This window comes from Triturus cristatus, chromosome 5_1, assembly GCF_964204655.1.
Source record: "Triturus cristatus chromosome 5_1, aTriCri1.1, whole genome shotgun sequence".
In the NCBI taxonomy this organism is placed as follows: Eukaryota; Metazoa; Chordata; class Amphibia; order Caudata; family Salamandridae; genus Triturus; species Triturus cristatus.
The window spans coordinates 1,018,609,734-1,018,636,835 of NC_140587.1; the positions used below are offsets into that span (position 1 = coordinate 1,018,609,734).

A 27,102-nucleotide genomic window follows, 5' to 3' on the forward strand; every position below is an offset into this window, starting at 1 on the left:
TACCACTACCCCACATAGGGTACGTGAAGTCCCAAGATATAGGAAACCTCTTTGGAAGAACTTCCGCAGCAGAGGATAAACAAAAGAGCCACGGGGAAAAAAACACCCCCCGCTGAAGGCTTGACAAGCAGCCCAAACAAAGCAGAAGGCCCAATCTCAGGGCCAAGTCTGCGCAACAACTCCTGCAGACCCACACACCATCAACACAAGGGCCGTCCAGCAGCCAACAATGCCAAAGTCGCAAGGAAGGACGTAAACGGCCAGAAAACACTCCACACCCAGAACAAGAAGGCCCAGAAGCAACCCAACTCAGAAGTCACTGAGGAGGTTGATGCAGAAGGAGGAGGATAAGGCGGAGGAGGAGGACAGAGCCCTGCCAAGAGCCTTTGGATGGCGGAGTCGGCCGGGGCATGGAACAACAGGCTGCCATCAAACGGAAAGTCGATGAGTCGCTCCCGAATATTCTCAGGGAATACTCTGTCCCGAAGCCAAGCATGGCGACGGAGAGCGAAGCCATGGCCCGGCCCAGCACCTCTGAAATGTCCAGAGCGGAGCGGAGAATAAACACCGCATGCTCCCGGCCATCCAATGCATGATGCCGTAAGTCCACTGGACCAGACTCCTGGGACGCCGCAGATCCCAGAGACACAGCCGAGTCCCACAAACAGGAGGAGGCCTAGCCAGCACACACAAGGTGTACACGCTACGCCCCCAAGAGTCTAGCCACTGGGCCTCTCGGGACGGCGGAGCCAACAGTGGTGGTAGGGAGGGAAAAGCAGTCCGCAAAAGGGGGCTGGCGGCTGAGTGGTGAAGAGAAAGACACGCCGGGAGGTGCCGGCGCAGAAGATGCTGAGGCACCGGGTCCCCTGAGGCAGGACGCCTCCAAGCCCCCGTCAAGAAAGAAAGGAGCGAACCTTCAAAGGGAAGTAAGATTGAGGATCTCCATGAGATGGTCTTCTGGAAAGTGAGCCACCGGATCACCCATGCACAGGATGCCCACAGCCGTGGACACCGCGTGAGCGAAGGCCGCCCCCGCCTCCGTAGGGCCCCGCGGTGGAGAAAGCAGCTCCTCCATGGGCGACGGCTGCAAATTAAGGCAGCCGTCCCCGAGGCCAAGCGGGACAGGCAAGGGCCAGACCTGGAAGTCAGAAGGAGCCGAAGAATGAGGGACCTGCCGCTCTTCCGACGAACACCTCTGCCTCAGGAAGGGCGGGGAGCCGCCCTTCGATGCCGGTGAAAAAGACACCACACGGCGACCAGTCTCCAGGGAGGACGACACCAATATACAGCCTGACTCTGGAGAAGAAGGAGCGTCCGAAGACGAATCCCTGGTACTACCCCTGCGCGGAGCCGTAGAGTCCACTACTTGAGGTAGGACGTCGGCACCAGCCGGCGTCACCGGACAAGGTACCTCCAAGTCACCCCGCACCGGAGAGGGAACCGGTGCAGACCTGGAACCAAACCGGCCCGGGGAGGCACTGGAATGACGTCGACCGACCCCCGCCGAGGCAGCCACCTGCGTGGGGGAACGAGACAGGCCTGGGGAGTGGCACGAAGCCCTCCGCCAGACCCCTGTGGCTCCGCACGGGCCACCTGCTGCCGGCGCGGCATCACCTCGGCCTTAGACAGGACCACCTTGTCAAAGGACTGAGAGGGGCTCGGGGATCACCGCGGGAGTTTGCGGTGACGCAGAGACGCTGTGGCCTGAAGGAGGTGCCCCAGAGGAACCGCACCCCAACAGTACCACATCCTCCAAGCCTGGATCCGAACCAGTCGGCACTGGAGCCACCGGTGGCGCCGCAGAGGGCCCTGCGCAGGGCGAGGGATCTGCCGACGCCCCAGGAGGGGAAGGAGGAGGAGACGCCAGCGAGGCCTGCAAAGCCACCGCGTATGTCTCCAATTGGACTCTCGACGCCCCAACACCAGAAAACGGTGGATAGGACGTCACGCGGGGCGCATCACCCGCGGAGAGTCCATGCCCCCGGTAGGCCGGAAACCAGCCCCCGGGGACAAACTGCGAAAATTACCCACCCTTTTAGCGACGTTCACGTGACATCGGAGAAGGGCGAGGACGACGACCACGGCCTTATCTGAAGCCGTCCGCCGAAGTAGACCGTGGGGAGGACGTCGACCTGGAGAGACGCGTCGAGAGAAGTTTCATCCGGCGCTCCCGCCGCGACTTCGGCTTCACCTGTTGGCACGCCGTACAATCTGTGGTGCCGTGATCCTCCCCCAAACACCACATACAAATGAGGTGAGGGTCAGTCGCCGACATACGACGCCCACAAGACGAACAAGTTACGTAACTTTGGTAACGATATATCTGTAAGAAACATTAGTTAGTTAGATTCTTTCCCTTAGAATATCCCCAGGTGTCAGGCTGGATCCGGAAAGATTTTTCGTCAGCAATACCCTTGCGCGTCGCTAGGCGTCGTCTGCGGCTTCGCGTCCGTCGTCGGCGTTGTGATCTCCGGGATGACGTCGTCGGAGTACTTAGATGCCGCCCTCGCGCGCTGACGTGAGTTCTTGTACATAGCTTTCCGCGCCAGGAACGCAGAGCCATGCAAGAAACCGACACTGGTGCCATGAATCTAGGGCCCTGAAAGGGATGACCTTAACCCTAGATATCAGTTCGCAGAACGGGGAGGATGGGTGGGGCGGTAAGGAATCTAACTAACTAATGTTTCTTACAGATATATCGTTACCGAAGGTAAGTAACTTGTTCATCTGAAAGAAACACGTTAGTTAGATTCCTTACCTTAGAATAGATACCCCAGCAATACCAACCCCGGTGGTGGGTCTGCGAACCAAGATCACACCAGGAAGTCCTGGAGAACGGAATGGCCAAAGAAGCCGGCTCTCCGGACTTGGCTGTCCAGGCAATAATGCTTGGCAAACGTGTGCAGCGAGGCCCACGTTGCTGCCTAACAAATTTCCTGCAAAGGGACTCCCCGTCCCAGGGCAGTAGTAGCTGCTGTGGCCAGAGTGGAATGGGCCCTCAGCCCCACAGGAGGTTCCTTCTTAGCCAAGGAATAACAGGCCTTAATGCACAAAACGACCCATCGAGAGATGGTTCGCTTGTGCACCGCCCGCCCCTTCTTAGCGCCCACGTAGCCAACAAAGAGTTGGTCGTCCACCCGGAACTGTTTCGTGCGGTCCAGATAGAAGGACAGTGCCCGTTTTGGGTCCAGACGGTGGAGACTCTCTTCCTCTTTCGAGGGATGCGGGGGCGGAAAGAAGGTGGGCACTGGCCGATGTGAAAAGCAGTTACCACCTTAGGGAGAAAGGAAGGACGAGTCCTGAGAACAACCTTGTCCGGATGGACAGAAAGGAAAGGAGGCTTAGAAGATAGAGCCTGGAGCTCACTCTCCCTTCTAGCAGAGGTGATGGCAACCAGGAAAGCAGTCTTAAGAGTCAGAAGACGAAGAGGACAATTATGAAGTGGCTCAAAGGGAGCGCACATCAGATAGGTTAACACCAGGTTCAAATCTCACTGAGGCATTACGAGAGGGACAGGAGGAAACATATGAGTAATGCCCTTAAAGAATCGAGTAACCATAGGGGATTTGAAAAGAGAAGGCTGATCAGGAAGCCGTAAGAAAGCAGAAATAGCTGAAAGATATCCCTTGAGGGTGCCCAGAGCAGAGCCCTGCTGGGACAGGGAAAGAAGAAAGAGGAGAACCTCAGAAAGAGGGGCGGAAATGGCATCAACTGTCGCCACTCAATCTTCATGCATGGAGGTGGAGGCTGCACAGGTTCGGATGGAGGACCGTCCCCTGCTGCTGCGACAGAAGGTCCTCCTGAAGAGGCAGTTGAATCGGGGTATCAATTTATAGACTGATTAGCTCGGGATACCAGTATCTTCGTGCCCAATCCGGAGCCACAAGGATGACTTGGGCCCGGTCGCGCCTGATCTTCTTCAGCACTCTGGGCAGAAGTGGTACAGTCGGAAAGGCGTACAACAGAACGCAACTCCACTCGCGACGAAAAGCGTCTCCGAGCGAGTGCCGCCTTGGAAATTCCCACACGCAGAACTGATGACTTTGCGCGTTCTCTTCGGTGGCGAATAGATCTAACCAAGGCTCTCCCCACTGCCGAAAGAGGCCTTGCGCCACGTCAGAGTTCAGACGTCATTCGTGATCCAACATGCACCGGCGGCTGAGTTCGTCTGCCCTGGTGTTCAGAGAGCCCGCCAGGTGTTGAACCACCAGGGTGATGCCGTGATGTTCCAGCCATGTCCAGAGGCGCAGAGCCTCCTGACAAATGGTCCACGACCCCACCCCGCCCTGCTTGTTGCAATACCACATGGCAGTGGTATTGTCCATGAACACCTGCACTACACTTCTCCCAACAGAGGGAAGGAATACCTTCAGTGCAAGCCGGATCGCTCGCAGCTCCAATAGGTTGATATGGAGCCGGGACTCCGCCGGAGACCAGAGGCCTCTGATCTCCGCCTCCCCCATGTGGCCCCCCAATCCCAGGAGGGACGCATCCGTCACCACTACATGCTCCGGTTGGGGTAGGGAGAGGCATCTACCACTGACCCAATCGCGGTCCGTGAGCTACCACTGCAACTGTCTTGCAGTTCTCTCTGAGATCAAGACGTGGTCGGACAGATTGCCCCAATGCTGGGCCCACTGGAACTTCAGGTCCCACTGCAGAGTCCGCATCTGCCACCTGGCGTGATGTACCAGCAGGAGGCCATCAGACCCTGTAGCCGCAGTACCAACCTGACCGAAACCCGGGATAAAGGCTGAAAGATCGGAATCAGAGCCTGAATATCCCGAACCTGCTGTTCTGGAGGATAGACCCAGAACTGCGCCGAGTCCAGAACCGCTCCGATGAAAAGGAGCTTCTGAGAGGGACTCAGATGTGACTTCAGCACGTTGCTGGAGAACGCCAGCAAATGCAGGAGGTCAGCTGTAGTCTGGAGGTGGGAGACGACTGTCTGGGGCGAGCCCGCCTTCAACAGCCAGTTGTCGAGATAGGGGAAGACTGGAACCCCTAATCTGCGCAGATGAGCTGCAACCACCGCCATCACTTTCGTGAACACCCGCAGGGCACTGGTGAGGCCGAAGGGGAGCATGGTAAATTGAAAGTGCTCGTGGCCTACCGTGAACCACAGGTAACGCCGGTGGGCCGGCAGGACAGAGATGTGGAAATAAGCGTCCTGCAAGTCCAACGCTACCATCCAGTCTCCAGGGTCTAGGGCAGCCAGACCCTGAGCTAAGGTGAGCATCTTGAACTTCTCCTTCCGGAGGAAGGCGTTGATGCTCCTGAGGTCCAATATAGGGCGTAGGCCCCCTTTGCCCTTCTTGGGAACCAGAAAGTAGTGGGAATAACAACCCTGATCTACTTCTGGACCAGGAACGCGCTCGATGGCCCCCTTGGCCAAGAGGGCCGTAACTTCCTCCTGCAGAAGTTGCAAGTGATCCCCCGACATGCGGTGGTACTGCGGTGGCATGGCTGGAGGGGTCGCCTCGAAGGGGAGGGAGTAGCCCCTTTGGACGATTTGCAGCACCCACCTGTCCGATGTGATGGTACGCCAGTGGAGCAGGTGATAGCGAACTCTGCCTCCTACTGGTGTGGAATGGGCCTAAAAGCTCGGACTAGGAGGGCTTTGAGGCAGATGCTGCTGGGGCAGATGTGGGCTAACCGGCTCTCTGTCCCCCTGCTCCGCCACGGCGGAATCCACATACGCGACCACGTTGAGGCTTGTTCTGTGGCCTGTGGCTAGACGGACATGTGGGGGCGCCCCTTCCTTGGCCACGAAAGGGGTGAAAAGCGGAAGTTTGCGGGCGCGGGCCGAGAGGCCCAAGGACTTGGCCGTAGCCCTGGGGTCCTTAAAGCGCTCCAGCGCACTATCCGCTTTGTCGCCAAAAAGGCGACGGCCATCGAAGGGCATGTCCATGAGGGTGTTCTGGACATTCCCGGAGAAATTCGTGGATCTCAGCCAGGCGTGTCGACGAATCGCCACCGTGGTCGCAATTGCCCTGCCTAGCTGGTCCGTTGTGTCAAGCCCACATCGTATCGAGTACCGTGCCGCATCCCGCCCCTCAGCAAGAGCCTGGGCGAACTGTGTCCGGTCCTCCTCCGGGCACTGGGGCAGCATGTCCGCCACCGTATCCCACAAGGAGTGGCTGTAACGGTCCAAAAGGCACGTGGTGTTGAGAGACCGCAACCCCAAACTAAGGGAGGAGAACAGTTTCTTCCCAAACTGTTCCAACCTTTTGGATTCCCGATCCGGGGGAGCGGACGGGAAGGCGGTCTGGGAGGTAGAGGCCTGTATAACCAGGTTCTCGGGCGTGAGGTGCACCGACAGAAAGCTGGGGTTGCCCGGTGCGGGGCGGTGGCACCGGGCCACGTTCCGGTCCACAGGAGGGACTGTGGAGGGCTTCGACCAGGTGCCCATCAGAACGTCCGTCAGTGCTTCATTGAACTGCAGCAGATGCTCCGAGGAGCTTACTGGCGGTTGAAGCACTTCAGTGAGGAGGTTAGTCCTCACGGCCACTGCAGGGAGCTCCAGCTGGAGGGCTTCGGCAGCCCTGCGCATCACCACAGAATAGGTAGCACCCTCCTCCGTAGCCACGGAGGGAGGAGAGATGAAGCCAGTGTCAGTGGAGGTGTCAAGACCACTGGCATCCCCCAGCTCTTCTGCCCAGTCCTGAGATAACTGTCACTGCTGTGCCAGAGGGTCCTCAGACCCCTCCCAGTCGTCCCCATCATCCGACTCCTGGTAGACAGGTGGAAAGGTTGGAAAGGTCGGAGCCGGGCGGAAGATGAATCTGTCATCCATCGGTGCCGGGCGTCGCCGCTCCGACACCGGGCCCGGACCGGGACTAAACCTGGGGATGACGTCGTCCGAAGATGGCGCCGGGGCGGCCCAGAAGGGGTCGATGCCGCTGGAGGGGTCGTAAGGTCGACCGGCGTTGACCGGGATCCAGGCCTGGATCCCATGGGGGCCTGCGGCGCCGGGGCCGGAGCCGCCGGCTCGCTAGGCCTCCCAGTCAGGCCTTCGGGGCCCGAAGGCGCGCCGGCAGGCCTCGACGGCGGAGCCAGACTCCTCATGGCCACGAGGAAGTCTCGGTTCTCCGCCGGAGTCGCTTCAGACCCAGGGAACGGAGGGTATGTGGTCGGATGCGACTCCTGCGGCTCCGACGGAGCCGAACGGGTGGTGCCACCCGAACCCTCAGCCGAGTCGCGCGACCGGCGAGGGGAGTCAGAAGAGCGATGTCGCCTCTTTGACTTCTTCTTACTGTGCCTCGACTTACCGGAATGCGAGGACTTCGATCCCGACGAGCGGTGATGGCTGCGGCTCAGCGACCGGTCCCTCGACCTCCTCCTCGACCGGGACCTTGAGTGGCACGGAGCCGACTGCCGGATCTCGAGCAGCTTGCGGGACCGCTCCTGCCTAGCCTTCGAGGTCAAGGCCCAGCAGTCGAGGCACGACTCGGCATCATGGTCGGCCCCAAGGCAGTAGAGACACCGGCAGTGGTGATCCGTGACCGACATCAGGCGGTGACAGGCGTCGCACGGCTTGAATCCAGGCATCCCTACCGGCACCAGGAGTCGAGGTCGACTCGAAATGGGAACCAAAAGAGTTCAAAAAGTTTAGTCAAAAAACTAACTAAAAGGGTATGCTCTTCCCGGATCTGCGCTTACTGGCACGGGAAAGAACTGACGTCAGCGCGCGAGAAAGGCGTCTAAGTACTCCTACGACATCATCCCGGCGATGACGACGCCAATGACGGACGCGGAGCCGCAGACGACGCATAGCGACGCGCAAGGGTATTGCTGATGAAAAATCTCTCCGGATCCAGCCTGACGCCTGGGGATATTCTAAGGTAAGGAATCTAACTAACGTGTTTCTTTCAGATGTGCAAGTTTTAAAGCCCGAAGGCATTCGCACACTGTACCACCAAAGGAATGGAAGAAAAAGGGGCCCTAACAGGCCCGTAGCAAAGATCGGATACGCGTTGCACGCGGAAAAGGAAAAAACTGACATAATTCTACGTGAAGGAATCTGCGGCTAGTAGTCTCTATCAGATACACAAGACGACCCATCGGGAGACAGTCCGCTTGTGTACGGCCCGACCTTTCTTGGTGCCAACGTAGCCAACAAAGAGCTGGTCATCCACCCGGAACTGTTGTGTGCGATTCAGGTAAAATGAGAGTGCACGTTTTGGGTCTAGACGGTGGAGCCTCTCTTCCTCTCAGGAAGGATGCGGAAAGAAGGTGGGCAAAGTGATGGTCTGCCTGATGTGAAAGGCAGTGACAACTTTGGCAGGAAGGAAGGACGTGTTCTGAGCACAGCCTTGTCTGGATGGACAGATAGAAAAGGAGGTTTACAAGAAAGACCCTTGAGCTCACTCACTCTCCCGGCAGAGGTGATGGCAACCAGGAAGGCAGTCTTCAAAGTCAGCAGATGAAGAGGACAGTTGTGAAGAGGCTCAAAGGGAGCGCACATCAAATATGTATGAACCAGGTTCAAGTCCCACTGTGGCATTACGAAAGGAATAGGGGGGAAAAGATGAGTAATGCCTTTGAGGAATCTATTTACAACAGGGGACTTGAAAAGAGAGGGCTGGTCAGGGAGTCTGAGAAAGGTCGAAATAGCAGAAAGGTAGCCCTGGATAGTGCCCAGAGCAGAGCTCTGCTGGGCCAAAGAAAGAAGGAACAGAAGAACTTCTGAAAGAGGGGCAGAAAGGGGATCCACAGTCTTTGCTGTGCATCATGCCACACATTTATTCCACCTGCAGGCGTATACCAACTCAGTGGAGGGACGCCTGGCTGCCAGAATGACATCACAGACTTCAGGAGGCAAGTCGAACGGAATCAACTGCTGCCGATCAATCTCCACGCAAAGAGGTGGAGACTGGACAGGTTCGGGTGGAGGACCTTCCCCTGCTGCTGTGAAAGAAGATCCTCCCGAAGAGGCAGTCGGATCGGGGGATCAATTGTCATACTGACTAGCTTGGGATACCAAACTCTTCGAGCCCAGTCAGGAGCCACAAGAAGGACTTGGGCACGGTCGCGCCTGATCTTCTTCAGCACTCTGGGCAGAAGTGGTATAGGTGGAAAGGGGCAGAAGTGGTATAGGTGGAAAGGCATACAACAGACGCCAACTCCACTCGTGATGAAAAGCGTCGCCTAGCGAGTGCCGCCTTGGAAATTCGAACACGCAGAATTGCTGACATTGCGCTATCTCTTCGGTGGCGAATAGATCTAACCAAGGCTCTCCCCACTGTCGAAAGAGACCCTGCGCCACGTCCGAGTGAAGACGCCATTCGTGATCGATCATGCACCTGAGGCTGAGTTTGTCCTCCCTGGCGTTCAGTGAACCTGCCAGGTGTTGAACCGCCAGGGAAATGCCCTGCTGTTCCAGCCATGTCTAGAGATGCAGAGGATCCTGACATAGGGTCCACGACCCCACCCCGCCCTGTTTGTTGCAGTACCACATGGTGGTGGTGTTGTCCGTGAACACCTGCACTACTTTCCCCTTGACAGAGGGAAGGAATGCCTTCAGTGCAAGTCGGATCGCCCGAAGCTCCAGAAGGTGGATATGGAGCCTGGACTCCACCAGAGACCACAGGCCTCCGATCTCCACCTCTCCCATGTGGCCCCCCCAGCCCAGGAGGGACGCGTCCATCACTACTGTGTGCTCCGGATGGGGAAGGAAGAGGGATCTGCCATGGACCCAATGCCGGTTTGTGAACCACCACTGCAGCTGCTGTGCAGTGACCTCCGAGACCTGGATGTAATTGGACAGGTTCCCCTGATGCTGCGCCTACTGGAACTTCAGGTCCCACTGCAGAGCCCACATATGCCATCTGGCATGAGTGACCAGCAAGATGCAGGAAGCCAGGAGGCCATGAGGCCCATCAGCCTCAGGGTCATCCTGACCGAAACCCAGGATAGAGGCTGAAAGATCGGACTCATAGCCTGAATATCCTGGACTCGCCGTTCGGGAGGATAGGCCTGAAACAGCGTCGTATCCAGAACCGCTCCGATGAAGAGGAGCTTCTGCGAGGGAATCAGGTGAGACTTCGGCACATTGATGGAGAACCCCAGCAAATGCAGGTCGTCCATAGCCTGGAGGTGGGAGACGACCATCCGGGGCGAGCCCGCCTTCAACAGCCCGACTGTCTGTAGGGGATAGGGGAAGACTGGAACCCCTAATCTGCGCAGATGAGCTGCGACCACCACAATCACTTTTGTGAACACCCGAGGGGCACTGGTAAGGCCAAAGGGGAGCACGGTAAACTGAAAGTGCTCGTGACCTACCATGAACCGCAGGTAACGCCTGTGGGCAGGCAGGATGGGAATGTGGAAATATGCATCCTGCAGGTCCAACGCTACCATCCAGTCTCCCGGATCCAGGGCAGACAAGACCTGAACCAGAGTTAGCATTTTGAACTTCTCCTTCCGGAGGAAGTGATTGACGTCCCTGAGGTCCAAGATAGGACGCAGGCCCTTGTCCTTCTTGGGCACCAGAAAGTAGTGGGAATAACAACCACGTCCTACTTCTGGCGCAGGAACACGCTTGATGTCCTCCTTGGCCAAGAGGGCCGCAAATTCCCAAGTGCCAAGTGATCCACCAACATGCGGTGGCACTGAGGTGGCATGGCTGTAGGCATAGTCTCGAAGGGGAGGGAGTAGCCACTTCGAACTATTTGTAAAACCCAACGGTCCGAAGTGATGGTGCGCCAGTGGGGGAGGTGATGGCAAATCCTGCTGCCCACTGTCGTTTGATGGGTTGGAAAAACCGGACTAGGAAGGTTTTGGGGCAGTGGTGGCCGGGGTGGAAGTGGACTGACCCACCCGCTAGCCTCCTGACCCGCCTCAGCGGGTCCCACGTCCGTATCTGCGCTGAGACTGCTGCTGTGCAGGCCTGTGGCTCTGAAGCGAACGTGTCGGGCGCCCTTTCGTGGCCACGAAAGGAGCGAAAAGCAGAAGGCAGATGAGGGTGCGTGGCGGAAAGGCCCAAGGACTTGGCCGTAGCCCGCGAGTCCTTAAAAGCGCTCCAACGCACTAGATCTGCCTTGTTGCCAAATAGGTGAATGCCATCAAAGGGCATATCCATCAGGGTGTTCTGGACATCCCCCGAAAAGCCAGTAGCCCTCAGCCAGGCGTGGCAGCGGAACCCCACTGTCGTGGAAATCGCCCTGCCAAGCGAGTCGGCGGTGTCAAGGCCACATCGAATTGTGAACTTCGCTGCATCCCTCCCCACAACAATAGCCTGAAAGATCACTGTCTGTGCCTCCTCTGGACACTGAGGCAGCACTTGAGCCACCCTATCCCACACAGAGTGGGAATAACGGCCCAAGAGGCATGCGGTGTTCACAGACTGCAGCCCTGAACTGGCGGAAGAAAAAATCTTCTTCCCAAACTGTTCCAGTCTCTTGGATTCCCTGTCCCAAGTAGCGGTAGGGAATGCGCTTTTGGACGTGGAGGCTTGGACAACCAAGCTCTCAGGGGTAGGGTGTTGGGAGAGGAAAAGGGGGTCGCCCGGGGTCAGGCGATGGAGTCGGGCCACGTTCCTATCCACAGGAGCCCCTGTGTTGGGCCTGGAGCAGGTGCCCAAAAGAATGTCAGCAAGTGCATCATTAAAAGGCAGCAGTGGCTCCACAGAGGTAGCCGCCAGCTGAAGCACTTCTGTCAGGAGGTTGGTCCTGATGGCCACTGTAGGGAGTTGTAGGTGGAGAGCCTCGGCCACCCTACGCAACACCACTGCGTAACTTGCACCCTCCTCCGTAGTAACGGTAGGAGGAGTTAGCATGCCAAGGTCAGGAGAGGTGTCAAGACCACTGGCATCCCCCAGCTCCTCTGCCCAGTCCGGGTCATACTCACATTGAGCTGTGAGAGGGTCAGACCCCGTCCAGTCCTCCCCTTCCTCCAAAGGCTGATGTACAGGCCGAAAATAAGGAGGTTTGACATAGGGGTAGAAAGGCCCCGTCGGAATCGACGTCGAGCGACACCGTTCCGGCACCGTGTGCACATTGGGGTGAAACCGGGGACGACGTCGTCCGGTGGCAAGGGCGACGTCGGAGGTGGTGCAGGTGGGATCGACGTCGGTGGAGGTGTCACAAGGTCAACCGTCGTCGACCGGGATCCAGGCTTGGATTCCTGGGGGCCCTGCGGCGCCGGAGACAACAGCGATGCCGGAGCCACCGACAGTAAAGGGTGAGGCCCCCAGTCGGGCCGGCGGGGCCCGAAGGCACGCCGGCGGGGCCCGACGGCCCAAAGAGGCGGGCCATGGCTGACAGAAATTCCTGCAGCTGGTAGGCCAACAGCAACTGCATAGGCTCCCCCGGAGCCGCGGGGGGAGGCACCACCCACACCCTTAGCTGCGTCACGCGACTGGCTCATCACAAGTTGACCTAAAAAATAATGCCTCCTGGTCCTCCTTCACTACTTACAATGAAGAAGCTATACTTGAAATGCTCAAGTTATTAAATCCTGCCAACCACTTAACAGACCCTCTTCCCACAAAAGGCTTTAAAGACTTCATTCCACTGCTACTGCCTGTATGGACCTCGATTATAAATACTTCTCTCCTTCAAAGAATCATTCCTGAAATCCTAAAATCCGGGCAAGTATCCCCCATCCTAAAAAAAGACATCTGCTGACCCCTCAGACTTAAACAATTACTGCCCAATATCCAACATCCCGACCCTGGCCAAACTCTTAGAAAAATGTGTACACAGTCAGCTTGGCAAACATATAGACCACTTCAACCTTCTCAACCATTACCAGTCCGGCTTCCGGGAACGGCACAGTACGGGATCAGCCATGAGCCACATAACAGATGATGCTCTACAAATCTTGACCAAAATGAAGCCTGTCTGTTAATCTTGCGCGACCTATCTTCGGCCTTTGACACCGTCAAACACGACAATTTGTTAGACCTACTGAAACCCAGAATGGGATGATCTGTGCTAAATTGGTTCACTTCATTCCTCCAAAATAGATCTCAACGATTCAAGGTCAATCAAGCTTTGTCCAAACCCGTCACAGTCACTTTAGGAGTCCCACAGGGTTCATCCCTCTCGCCTCCACTTTTCCACGTATTCATGGAACCACTCACCGAAATTCTGAATGCTTCAAATGTACAGTTTCATATGTATGCAGATGATACACAACTACAGACCTGGTTGGCCGAAAACCATCTAAAACTAAACACCCTCAAAACAGAATTCCTCCTAATCTCTCCTCCCTTCCAAGTACCCATAATTCAAGACTGGCTGAAACATCTAACAGCACTCAACTGCCAACCTCTGATCATCTACTCTGCGAAATCGCTGGGAATAACTCTGGACAGAAACCTCAATATGCAAAAACACATCAGCGCCGCAACAAAAGGAGCAAACTTTCAGCTGACACACTGAGAAAACTAAAACCCTTCCTGCCTGCAAAGGACTTCAAACTGGCAGTACAAGCACTAGTCATCCCAAAAGTGGAATATGGAAGTGTCCCTCTATGCAATCTTCCCAGATCCTCGACGGCCCCGTTAAGAGCGTCGATCAACGCTACAGCTAGACTCATTACTGGCTCCAAAAAAAAACTCTCACATCTCCCCGGATTTCAGTTCCCTTAACTGGCTACCTTCGAAGCCAGAATTCAACTAAAAATCGCATGTATGATGCATAAAGCCATACATCACAACACTCCTAGCTATCTGGCACAGAAATTGGTGCCTTCCTGTGGCAACAGATCCTCCAAAAGTGCTAGTAACCTCTTACTGAAACCACAAAGATTCAACAAGAAGAAAACGTACAACTGAACCTTCTCGGGGGTTAGCACCCAGGATCTGGAATGCCTTGCCCCCAGAAACTAGACTGAATCCCTCTACGGCATCTTTCAAAAAAGAAGTGAAATGGCTCATCATGGCTAAATTTACAAAAACTATGCTTATAAGTGTTTATACGACCCTTTACTGTACAGAACAACACTTTATTTACTTTGTACCAGTTTTCTTCCCTATGCGTACCCTGTAAAGCGCTCAGATACCCACAAGGGTCTTGTTCGCGCTATATAAAACCTTCATAATAAAATAAATAAATAAACAGTATCCCACACTGTATGGGTATAACGGCCCAAGAGGCATGTGGTATTCATAGACCGCATCCCTAATCTAGCGGAAGAAAACATCTTATTCTCAAGATGGTCCAGCTTCTTGGACTCCCTATCTGGTTGAGCAGTAGGGAATGCGCCCTTAGAGGACGAGGCTTGGACCACCAAGCTCTCAGGGGTCGGGTGTTGGGAGAGGAAAAGTGGGTTGCCCGGGGCCAGACGGTGGCGTCAGGAAATCATCCGGTCAACAGGAGCCGCTGTGCTGGGCTTGGGCCAAGTGCCCAGAAAGACGTCTGTGAAGGCTTCATTGAAAGGCAGAAGGGGTTCAGAAGAAGCCGCCGTCGGTTGAAGCACCTCCGTCAGAAGGTTAGTCCTGACTGCCACAGTAGGAAGCTCCAGGCCCAAGGCCTTAGCCACCCTACGCAACACCACTGTATATGTTGCTCCCTCCTCTGTTGCCACGGTAGGGGGAGAAAGCATGCCAAGGTCTGGGGAGGTATCCAGACCAGAGGCGTCACCCAGGTCCTCTTGCCAGTCCGGCTCATCAAGTTGATCAGCTAAAGAACCCACAGACACCTCCCAGTCCTCCTCACCCTCCTCTGGTTGCCAGTCAGGCCTAAAAGGAACACCAGGGATGAAAAGCAGCCCAAAAGTGCCCCGCGGCGCCGGTGTCGGTTCAGCACTGTGTCCAAGTCAGGGGTGAGGCTGGAGACGGCGCCGGTCGGGGGCGCGAGCGGTGTCGGGAGCGTCATCACCGGGATCGGCGCAGTGGAAGGTATTGTGAGGTCGACCGGTGTCAATCCGGATCTAGGCCTGGATCCTCGAGGGCCCTCTGGTGCCGGAGTCGCTGGCATCGAAGTCCCAGGGCCCTCAACCAAGTCTGCAGGGCCTGAAGGCACACCGTCGGAGTCGGGCTGCCCAAAAATGTTGTGAAGCACTTCGTAGAAAGCTTGAAGCTGGGCAGGGGATGCTCCGGCACCAGGAAAAGAAGGAAAGCACAGAGCCATCTCAGGAGCAGGCTCCGAAGATGGAGCTTCGGGTCCTGCCTCGCGTCAGCCGACAGACGGGGAGAAGGCGAAGAGCAATGCTGTTTCTTCGTCGCCTTCTTGTGCTTCGGCTTACCCGACGACCTAGAAGACTTGGAAGATAAATGATGGGGGTGTCTCTGCAACAGATTCTGAGGCCTTCCTCTTGACCGGGAACTCGAACGACGCAGAACTAACTGCTGGGCCTACATGAGCTTTCTGGACCGCTCCCGCATAGACTTCGGATTCATGGCCCAGCAGTCGGAGCACGACTTTGGCTCGTGGTCACGCTCCAGGCACCAGAGGCTGACGAGGTGGGGGCCGTAACCGACATCAGGCGGTTGCAGGCCTCGCACAGCTTGAACCCAGTCCATCGATGGGACATCCCTCATACACCAGGAGTTGAACGATTAAAATCTTTTTTTTAAGTCGAGAAACAAACTCAGTCAAAAAATGAGTAAAGGGGTAGCTCTCTCCGGATCTGCGCAAGGATGGCGCGGAAAAAGAAAGAACTGACGTCAGCACGTAGGGACGGCGTCTAAGTAGACACCGTGAAGTCATTAAGGCGACCATGAGGCCAACGACAGACGCAAAGTCGAGTGACGCCACCTACCGACGTGCAGCGGTACTGCTAAAGAAAAATCTCTGGATCCCGTCTGACGCCTGGTGGTAATTCTAAAGGTAAGGAATCTATAAGTACAGTCTCTTTCAGAGACTGTATTATGTTCCACAGCATACTTGTATATATTATTTGTTACCTATTTTCTGTGTATGGTATTTTCTATTATGGCTGACCAACAATATACTGAAAAACAATATGTTTGATTATGCCATCAGTCAACTACTGGTTAATTTTGCCTGAAGTTCTCCTAGCTTTTTTCTGTACAGCACTCTAAAACCCGGTGCAGTGCAGGCTTACTTGGGTTCCAGAGGTCTAAGAACGCAACCAGTACTTATCCCAGGGACCACTATGTTCTACCCTAATAGTTGCTCAACTGGAAGCAGAGAGGCTTGATGGTCTGGAAATATTAGGCATCCTTGGGATCTCCCAATCCTGAAGAAGCAAGATATATCCTTGGTGCGGGCCATATTTTGTAGACTTTTGAGCCCAAAGACCTGAGTTGGCACAGTTCTAAGTGGTCATATTGAAGGTGTGATGTGCACTGACTCAGCCCTGCATATGCACACATTGCAAACAAAGATTGCAGCAACATAAGAGACAATGGTGTGTGATCACACCTCAACTATCAGGTACCACAGATTTCAGGGGGGTAACAAGAAAAGTCAATGTGCAAGCTGGAATGTCTGAGGTGTACCTAGACAACCTACGCAAGAGAACACCATCTTGTGAGAACATACATGAGGTCAGAGGGTAAAACCATGCACCTACATACATCTCTCATACAGGTCATTAACATAATGAAGGAAAAAGACCCCAGTTATGGTGATTCTGAAGACTCTTAGAGGGAATTGTAATCCACTTGGAGCTGGAGTCTGTCCACACAGACACATGTAAAAAGGCCTGTTACCTTGGTCTACAATACCGCTTCCAAAAGCACAAGTACAGCCATAAGTGTAACTCACAGACAGTACTATTCCCAGAGCACCTCAATTCCCTTCCTCTTCTTCCTGAATAATCCCCAAGCTTCCGCAATGTTGTTATTCCCTAAAATTCTGCAATATTTTCTGTCTTTCCTCTTAGAAAACCAAATTAACTCCCCAGTGAGAAGGTAAACCAGTCCCTGGCCGTTAAGCACTCAACATGCTCAGAGCAGGACCATTGGAGTTCCTCTATAAACTAAATTAAGAGAATAAATTTGCATCACACAAGAAGACATGGAGCTCAGGGAAGGTAAACCAAGTGCATATGTGTGGAAATCAAAATCATTTGAAAAGTTCAAACAGAAGGTAAAGGCACTAAAAAGAACAGATCATGAAAACACAATGAAGCTTTTTGTGAATAAAAGAAGAGAGGTAGGTATGATGGTAATGCATTCTTGAAACACAAGCAAGTCAATAGAATAGAAAATCTACAGCGTCATGAATAAACGGAATATAAAACCAAGATTTTTTAAATTATATGTAGATAAAGTAGATTAAATGTTGATTGTTTTACTAAGTAACAAGGGAAAGGATTACTTACCATCATAAATATAATAAGGATTTAGGAGCTATAAAAAAGAAGCAATAAATAAAATAAGTTTCCATTGTGCAAGCAGTTTTAACCATCATGACAGAACATGCATATAACAGAATGATTGAAGTCATGATTTATCATTATAAAAATGCAATATTTGACTGAAATAAGTGAACTTTTTACAGCATGCACCGGAAGATAGCAGTCTACAATCTTCAAAGGTTACAAGCACTAAAAGGTGGATACTAGTACATTTCTGATTCGTTCACATATGATTAAAATTAAAAACAATCTACAAGTCAACCCGGTATGTCTGTTCACATAAGAAATTCACATCTATGACTGACATCATGCATTCCAAACGCTTTAGCAACAAGAATCTACAAATTTAATAGCTTTGAACTTGTCATCCCTATCCCTATAATCTGTGCATTTGCAAAGGCTTTAAAGTTCTGGGTTTCCAACACAGGGTTGGCTAAGTATTTATACTATTGTAGACTTAACGTATGCTAACTTTGCAGATGGAGTTATGCGGTGAAAACAGTTCATGTGCTCAGCCAATTTAAAATGACTGCACATTCTTAAACAATCATTTAGAAAGGTACACTAATTTAAAGTGGCTGCTCAGTGACCTTCCGCTCTCTAAGTAGAAGAAAAAAGACATGGTGATCTTCGAATATTAAGGAGTTACTCAAGGCAGACCCATAGCCAAAGAAATCTGGGACTCTCTTCCCCGCAGAGGCAGGCAGGATTCTGGTGCAAGAAGCAAGAGGAACAAATTAGTTACCTTCGGTAACGCCTTATGCGGTAGAGACTCTATCTAGCTGCATATTCCTTAGCAGAGAATTATCCCCAGGCATCAGACTAGATTCGGAAATTGTTCATGGGCAGTACTGCTGCACACTGGTAGGTGGCATCGATTGCCTCCGTTTGGCGGCCGCCGCGCTGGAACTGACGCAGAAGTTGCCAATATAGGCGCCACCGTGCTGACGTCAGTTTCTTTTTGCGACTTTCCACACGTGGATCCACGAAGAACTTCGACCACTGGTGTGGAAAATGAGGGCCCGGAAAGGGAACAGCCCTGCCCCTAGAAATACATTCTCAGAGCGGGAAGGATGGGTGGGATGGCAAGGGATCTGCAGCTAGATAGAAATCTCTACCAGCTAAGGCGTTACTGAAAGTAAGTAACTTGTTCATCTGATAGGGACTTCTAGCCGCAGATTCCTTACCTTAGAATAGCTAGTCAAGCAATACCTCCCCGAAGGTGGGTCTGTGAAATCATTTTGATACCAAAAAGGTAAAGCGCCCAACCAGATGGACCGGAATGTCCAGGCAGTAGTGTTTTGTGAATGTGTACAGAGAAGTCCATGTTGCTGCCTGGCAGATATCCAGGACCGGTACTCGGCATGCCAATGCAGTGGTCGCAGCCTTGGATCTGGTGGAGTCAAACATACTTCATGAAGAGTTGGCCGTCCATCCAGAACTCTCTTGTGTGGTCAAGGTAGAACGACAACACTCATTTTAGGTCCAGTCTGAGAAGTCTCTCCTCATCTTTAGAGGGATGTGGAGGAGAGTACAAAGTAGGCAGTGTGATGGACTGGCCTACATGAAAGGGAGTGATGACTTTCGGTAGAAATGAAGCTCTAGTTCGTAGAACCAGCATGGTTGAGTAGATGTTTAAGTAGGGACACTTGGATGATAAAGCCTGAAGCTCACTAACCCTCCCGGCAGATGCAATTGCCACCACGAAGGCCATCTTGATGGTAAGGAGACTGAGAGGACAGTTGTGCAAGGTCTCAAAGGGAGTGCAAATCAGGATATTCAGGACCAGATTAAGGTCCCACTGAGGCATGATGAAGGGAGACGGAGGAAACGTATGTCGCAAACCTTTAAAGAACATAAATACAACAGGGGATTAGTGTGAAAGGTGGTCAGGCAACTGCAGAAAAGCTGATATAGCAGAAAGGTAGACCTTTACAGTGCCCAGAGCAGAGCCCTGCTGGGCAAGGGAAATAATAAACATAAGAACCTGAGAGAGGGGAGCAGTAGGAGGGTCAAACCATGCCACAAACGTATCCCAATGGCAGGCATTTACCGTTTTGGTGGAGAAATGCCTGGCTGCCAGAATATCACTGCAGATATTGGGCAGAAGGTCAAACGCTGTAAATTGTTGCTGTAGAAAGTGGCCTTTTTGACATGGCCACCCTTCCTTTTTAGAAATGGGGAAAGCGCACACCTATTGTGATGAGTAAGCCTGAAGGTATATTTTGAAAAAACGGAGCAGCAGTGCGACACCCGCTTGTCTATGAGAGTGTCACAGTATCAAAATGAGGGAATACTAACCGACGTGGTAGTAGGCACTGTGCACTGGGTTTCTATGGAACCCTTTCAATTATTTAACATTTCAATCAAACACAGGTTATACTAAAACCAGAATTTAAAACCAATTATTAGTACGTAAATTCATAATTTCTTATATTTGGTTGTACATCATAGTTATAACAAAAAGTTGTTTCTTAGTGATTGTCACATTGAACATTGCACAATTTCATAAATCAAAATATATATAATTACATCATGAACATCACATGTAACAAAAATACACAACGTGGTTGGAGACCAGCCCGATGCATTTTGGGACTGGGGCGTCCCTTCTTCTGAGCACAAAAGTAAAATCAGAACAGCAAGCACCACATCGAGTATAGCTACTCATTGGCATGAGGCTAAACATACCATCTCTCAACTGAGATTCCAAATTATTGAACAAGTGCGCACTCGACCAGGCATGGACACTAATCGAATTTTACTCCAAAGAGAACTTTTTTGGATTAAAACATTAGGTACGATGGTCCCTGTTGGCCTTAATGACCGGTTCGACATGAGTTGTTTTCTATAAATTACCTTGATGCATATTGCCCTTCAATTAGAGTCGGTCAAAAGATAAAGTTATGCACTAATGGTTGAGGTTTCATGCAACTCACTTAACCATTTATTATTAAATATTTTTTCTAGCTGCAGATTCCTTACCTTTGAATTTCCCAGGCGTCAGGCTGGATATGGAAACTTTTGCTGAGCAATAACCCTTGTGCGCGACATCAGGTGGCTCCATGTGACGTCGTCAGAGTCGGCTATGACGTTGGGGTACCTATATATGCGCCACACAGGCGTCAGAACTTTTTGTTTTTTCCACGCCAGAAGTGCAGAGCCATGAAGTAACTGACGTAGTTGGGTGCAAAACTAGGGCCCTGAAAAGGGGAAACAACCCTAGTCCTACAATATCAGTCCACAAAGCGGGGAGGAAAGGGTGGGGCTGTAAGGAATCTGCAGCTAGATAGTCTCTCTACCAGATAATACGATACTGAGGGTAAGAAACTTGTTCATCTGATAGAGACTTCTAGCTGCAGATTCCTTTCCATTGAATTAGATACCCAAGCCATACCATCCCAATGGTGGGTTGCGGACTCGCATCCTAAACTAAGAAGTCTTGCAGGACAGAACGGGCAAAATGCCCGTCCCTGCGTACTTGCCCATCAAGTCAGTAATGTTTCACGAACGTGTGCAAAGAAGACCACGTCGCTACCTGACAGATGTCTTGGACTGTGACACCAGAGCCAAGGCCGTAGTCGCAGCCTTTCCCCTGGTGGAATGGGCTCTTAATCCCTCAGGGGGCTGCTATTTAGCAAAGGCATAACATATTTTGATGCAGAGAACGACCCAGAAAATGATGGTCCTTTTCTGCACTGTCCTTCCCTTCTTTGCTCCCACGTACTCCACAAAGAGTTGGCTATCCACCCTCAACTCTTTTGTGCGGTCAAAGTAGAACAACAATGCTCCCTTTGGGTCCAGACGGTGGAGACGCTCCTCTTCCTTAGAAGGATGCAGAAGACCAAAGTAGGTGGGCAAAGTGATGGATTGACCCAGATGGAATGAGGTCATGACTTTTGGCAAAAAGAAAGCTCTGGTGAGAAGCACCACCTTGTGCGAAAGGACATAAGGTAAGGAGGCGAGCAAGATAACCCCTGCAACTCACTCACCCTCCAGGCAGATGTAATCGCCACTAAGAAGGCTGTTTTGATGGTCAACAGGCAGAGGGGAAAATTGTGCAAAGGTTCAAAGAGAGCACACATAGGATAGGTAAGGACCTCATTAAAGTCCAACTGCGGCATAATAAAGAGCCTGGGTGGAAATAAGTGAGTCAGCTCTTTTAGAAATCTCTGCCAACGGCATACGTATACAGTCTTAGAGTAGGGCTGCTAGAGACTTCGGGAGGAAGGTCAAAGCTATCAACTGTCGCTGCTCAATCGCCACGCATGGAGGAGCAGAGTTGACAGGTTCGGGTGAAAAACCCTCCCCTGCTGGTGTGTCAGTAGATCCTCCCGAAGGGGCAGCCTGATCGGAGTATCGATACTCATTCTCAAAAGCTCTGGATACCAGACTCTCCTTCCCCAGTCCGGAGCCACAAGAATGACTTGGGCCCAGTCATTCCTGATCTTCTTCAGAATGCAGGGCAGGAGTGGTATGGGTGGAAAGGCGTACAACAGGACTGAGCTCCTCTCGCGACGTAAAGCGTCGCCGAGCAATAGCCGCCTTCTAAACTCCAGCACGCAGTACTGCTGACACTGCACGTTCTCTTCGGAGGCGAACAAATCTAACCATGGTTCGCCCCACTGCTGAAAGAGACCTTGCGCCACCTTCGAGTGGAAATGCCACTCGTGATCCGCTAGGCATTGACTGCTGAATTTGTCCGCCCTGTCGCTCAGAGAACCTGCCAGGTGTTGAACCAACAGGGTTATGCCCTGCTGTTCCAGCCATGTCCAGAGATGAAGGCCTCTCGACAAAGGGTCCACGACCCCACCCGCCCTGTTTATTGCAGTACCATATGGTAGTGGTGTTGGCTGTGAACACCTGCACTAACTTCCCCTTAACAGAGGGAAGAAATGCTTTCAATGTCAACCGAATCGCTAAGGGCTCCAAGAGATTTATGTGGAGCCCTGACTCGCCGGAGACCAGTGTCCCCTGATCATCACCTCTCCCAAATGGCCGGCCCATCCCAGGAGTGACGCATCTGTTACAACTGTGAGATCTGGTTGGGGAAGGGAGAGAGGTCTGCCTTTGGTTGGTTAACCACCCATGCAGATCTTTTGCAATTCCTTTCGAGATCTGAACACGTCGATGAGATTTCCCCGATGCTGTGTTCATCGGAACTTCAAGTCCCCCTGCAGAGCCTGTATACACCATCTGGTGTGTCTCACTAACAGGATGCAGGAAGCCATGAGGCCCAACAGCCTCAGAGTCCATCTCACCGAAATCCAGGATAGAGGCTGAAATATCAGCATCATTGCCTGAATATCCTGAACTCGCTGCTCGGGAAGATAGCACTGTGTGCACAACAGCTCAGATGAAAGGGAGCTTCTGAGAAGGAGTCAGGTGTGACTTAGGCATGTTTATAGAGAGCCCCAGCGAATGCAGAAGGTTCGCCGTAGTCTGAAGGTGGGAGACAACTGCCTGGGGCGAGGATGCCTTTAACAGCCACTCGTCAAGGTAAGGGAAGACTGACACCCCTAACCTGCGCAGATGAGCTTTGACCACCGCCATCACCTTGGTGAACACACGAGGGGTACTGGTAAGGCCGAAGGGGCGTATGGTAAACTGAAAGGGCTCGTGGCCTACCTTGCACTGCAGATAACGCCTGTGGCCCAGCAGGATGGGAATGTGGAAATACGTGTCCTGCAGGTCCAACGCTACCATCCAGTCTTCCTGGTCTAGGACAGACAAAACCTGAGCCAGAGTAGGCATTTTTAATTTCTCCTTTATTGAGGAAGAGATTGACGGTCTAAAGATCTAAAATGGGCCGTAGTCCCTTGTTCTTCTTCGGAATCAGAAAGTAGCGGGAATAACAGCCACTGCCTACATCTGAAACCGGGACCCTTTCTATAGCTCCCTTGGTCAAGAGATCTGTAACCTCTTCTTAAAGTAACTTTAAATGATACTCCGTCAGACGTTCCTAATTTGGTGGAACGAGAGGAGGAAAGGAAAGCAAAAGCAGAGAATAGCCCTCCTGGACGATCTGCAAGACCCACATGTCCAATGTTATGGATCTCCAGTGGGGAAGATGATGAAAAATTCTCCCACCAACTGGAATAGTGTGGTCCTGCAGACTCAGCCTAGGAGTGCTTGGAGGCTACGGCTGCTGGGGGCAGTGTGGCCGATGACTTCTGGCCTCCATTTCGAGCTCGGAATGCACAATGTCCACGTCCTCGCACGGCTTGGGCAGTCTGTGTGGGTCGGTGGCTAGGATAGGGTTGGCATGGCTAGAAACCCTTTTCGTTGCCAAGAAAGAGGCGAAAGGAAGACTGGCCAAGGGGGTTGGAGGAGAGGCCCAAGGAACTGGCCGTAGCTCGAGTGTCCTTGAACCTGACCGGGCAGAGTCTGCCTTTTCCTCAAAAAGGCAGGGTCCATCAAAGGGCATGTCCATCAAATTGGCTTGGACATCGCCCGAGAAGCCAGTTGTACGAAGCCAGGTGTGGCACCTCAAGGCCACCGTCGTTGAAATCAACCTACGCAGGGAATCTATTGTTATCTGGGCCACACCATATGCTGAATATTGCTGCATCCCTCCCATCCTTGACGGCTTGGGAGAGCCCGGGCCTCCTCCGGGACATGTGGCAGGCAGAACTTGCGCAACCGTTTCCCAAAGGGAATGGCAGAAACGGCCCAATAAGCACGCAGTATTCACCGACCGCAATGCCAGGCTGGAGGCAGAAAACGACTTCTTCCCAAATGCATCCAACCCCTTGGATTCCCTGTCCGGAGGGGCAGAAGGGAATGCACCTTGGGACGTAGAGGCCTGCACCACCAGACTCTCTGGGGTGGGATGTTGGCTGAGAAACTTAGCGTCGCCTGGTGCTGGGCGATGGCGGCGTGATATCATTCTATTCACAGGAGCCCCTGTGCCTGGTTTGGACCATGTTCCCAGAAGGACATCCTTAAGTGCTTCACTGGCAACAAGGGTTATGAAGTGGAAGCCCGAGGTTGAAGCACCTTAGTCAGCACCCCAGTCCAAGGACGTTGGCTGCTCTCTTAACCACCATGGCATAGGATGTCCCCTCCTCAGTAGCCACTGTTGACAGAGAGAGCATGCCAGTATCTGGAGAAGTATCCAGTCCACTGGCCTCCCCAAGTTTCTAATACCAGACCAAATTCTCCTCAGAGACTTCCTGGATTGTCCCCATGCCCCTCCCATTCCTCTGTCAAGCCAAGTACATCCTCAAAGTGCGCAGGTGACAAAATAGAACCTCTGGGTTCGGTCCACGTCACGCAAGAAGGCGGAACGTTGACAGGTTCGGGTGGAGAACCCTCCCCAGCTACTGTGACAGAAGATCACAAAGGGGTAGTCTGATCACAGGACCGATGACCATGTGTCACCACCCAATATACCTGTGAGGTTTGTTCCCCTGGTGGCACTTTGTATAAGGTTAAAAACCCATAAGTTCTCTCCCTCCCCTGCCCATAGTGTGTACTATTGTGTCTTCATGGAATGGTGTGTTCTTGTACCTTGTCAGAGTTGTTATTCCAGGACATAGCAGAGACTAGCTTGGTTTCTGACCTCCCTTAGCTCATATTCTTTACTATTCGTGAGATCTCTGCATAGTGTGCTGGTCATGAATCATGTGGCTTGGGGGCGTGGCCTATACCTAGCACGTCCCCCATTGCCACAGTGCTTGGCATTTCGTTCTCCTAGAGAAAGAAAGATCCCTGTGAAATGGCCCAAGAACCTGAACTTCCCGTTTCCTTGCTAGGCGTCTTGCAATGCATTTCTCGGATTCCCTACTTCGAGACTCTGGAGTTTTTTCGCATCCTACCCAGCCCAGCAAGGCTGCTCACTCTTCGTTGTGAAACATTTCTGTTCTGCCTCACAGAGGTGTACGCTCTCTTCTCCTACTGCCTGGATGTTTTATTCTTGGCAGCATACCACCTATCAGTGTTCCGTCCCTTAGGTATCTAGGCTTGGTTTTTTTTAGCCTGTCGTTCCCTTTTTTGATGTTATTTTGGATCCATATTGCCTGACAGGAGTTTTCAGGCTTTGTCCTTAGTTTGTTTTCTCCCCCTCATCAGAACTTGCCTCAAGTTTTGCCCTTGTCATTTTAAGACTTGTGTGATATATCCTTGTTCTTGGAATTGTGGGATACTCTCTTGAGACACAAATTGCTTTTGCTATAATCCTATGATGATAACAGGAATTACATCCTTGTATGGTGGATTAAGGGGATTGGTTTTTATTCCTATGGTCAAAACTGGTAAGTGCATGTATGGACTGGAATGAAATGGTGCATGAGGGGTGCGGAAGGCTGGCTTAGAATATGGTGCACCCTGCACTAATCAAGACAACCCTTATGGTGATTTTAGTGGTCTTAGACAAACATAGAAAGCTCTCTAAGTTGTAGCTGTGGGGAGCAGCCTTCAGGCTTAGTCCAGAAGGAGTGTAAAGCATTTTGTTTTACCACTACTAATTTTACAGTGTAGGTTAAGTGAAAAAGAACCACACAGTGTAGTTATAAAAATATGTATTTATTATAAACGCTCATTAGCACATTGCAAAATCTTCTATCCGGAGATATAATGACAATACTTCATCAACAGAACAGATAAGTAGCACAAATACACAGTGGTCTGCAGGGAGAGACCAAACCATATACTAAAAGTGGAAAGCGGACCACGACCAAAGTCGAGACTGGACCTTGAAGACTTAGAAGAGCCGGAGACCCAAGGAACCACCCACGTTTAGTACTCAGGAACCCCATGGTGGCCGCGTGCAGAGTAGAATCAAGACTGCGTGCTCAATTCAAGTCAATGGGGAAGTCGTGGTTGCAGTTTTCAATAAGAAGGACCCTTCAGAAGACCTTAAAGAAACCAAGTGTAAGATGGAAGATTGGAGAGTCATCCCACCCGTGGATACCCCATGAATCAGGATACCTACACCGGGGAAGCCGGTGCATGGGTGCGAAGTGACATTGGAAACCGCCGTAGACCACAATGGAGGACTTCAGTGAAGATGCTACTGGCGAAGAAGGTGAAAGAGTCTGGTGGAATCCAAGGGTGGATTCTTGACGAGGAGTACTGGCAAGCACAGGGGACAGTGTCAATGCCACTCAGGAGTGACCAGGAGACACAGAATACCAATGACCACCGATGATGGAGGATGCAGGAGAGTTGACGGTGCCCTTGTCGCCGAAACTGTGATGCCCAGGCGCCACTGTGGAAGACCAGTAGCCGTTCACGAGCTAACGAGAGCAAAGGGGTCGGTGTTCGGCAGGAGCACCAACAAGCCCTGGCAGCAGCAACAGACGAGGAGAGCGAAGAAGCTGTAGTATCGGGACCAGCAAGGTCGAAGGGACTCCCCAAGTGCAGGAGAGTCAGAGCAGGCCCGGAGCAAGCAGGGTAGCCCACTGGAGCCAAAGAAGACCCTCAAGAGGATACACAGGCCGAAGGCACAGGAGTTGCAAGAGGACCTCAAACACCTCACCAAGAATGCAGGCCCATGGTACAGTGAAGGCAGTGAGGATGAAGATCTTGGTAGCAAGAGATGCTGGAGGCTCAAGCTTCTTGTAACCCGAAGATCTCTGGAGAACAGAGTCAACAAGCCTTAGCAACGTCAAGTCGATACAGTGCACAGGGGGTTCTGTTCCAGCGGTTCTGACGAGGGAAAGTGACTTCAAACTTGCTGAGAAGACAGTGCAGGCATCGAGGGAAATGCAGATCCACCACCTATGATGCTGAGCCTTTCTGAGTCCATGGGATGCCAGGAGTATCAATTGCCCTTTAAAGCAGTCTGGTGGTGCTGGTAAGCACCCACCTCAGCCCAATACA

At 52.4% G+C, this 27,102-nt stretch overlaps 1 protein-coding gene across 2 annotated transcripts in view; it reads right to left on the reverse strand.

The window, feature by feature from the left end:
* TRIO (trio Rho guanine nucleotide exchange factor) overlaps positions 1–27,102 on the reverse strand; it is a 4,621,980-nt gene that overhangs the window by 390,849 nt on the left and 4,204,029 nt on the right. For both annotated transcript variants that reach the window (XM_085606120.1, XM_085606121.1), the window contains exon 51: positions 17,242–17,269. In XM_085606120.1, the coding sequence (XP_085462246.1) occupies positions 17,242–17,269 (28 nt within the window). The remainder of the gene's footprint in view (positions 1–17,241; positions 17,270–27,102) is intronic.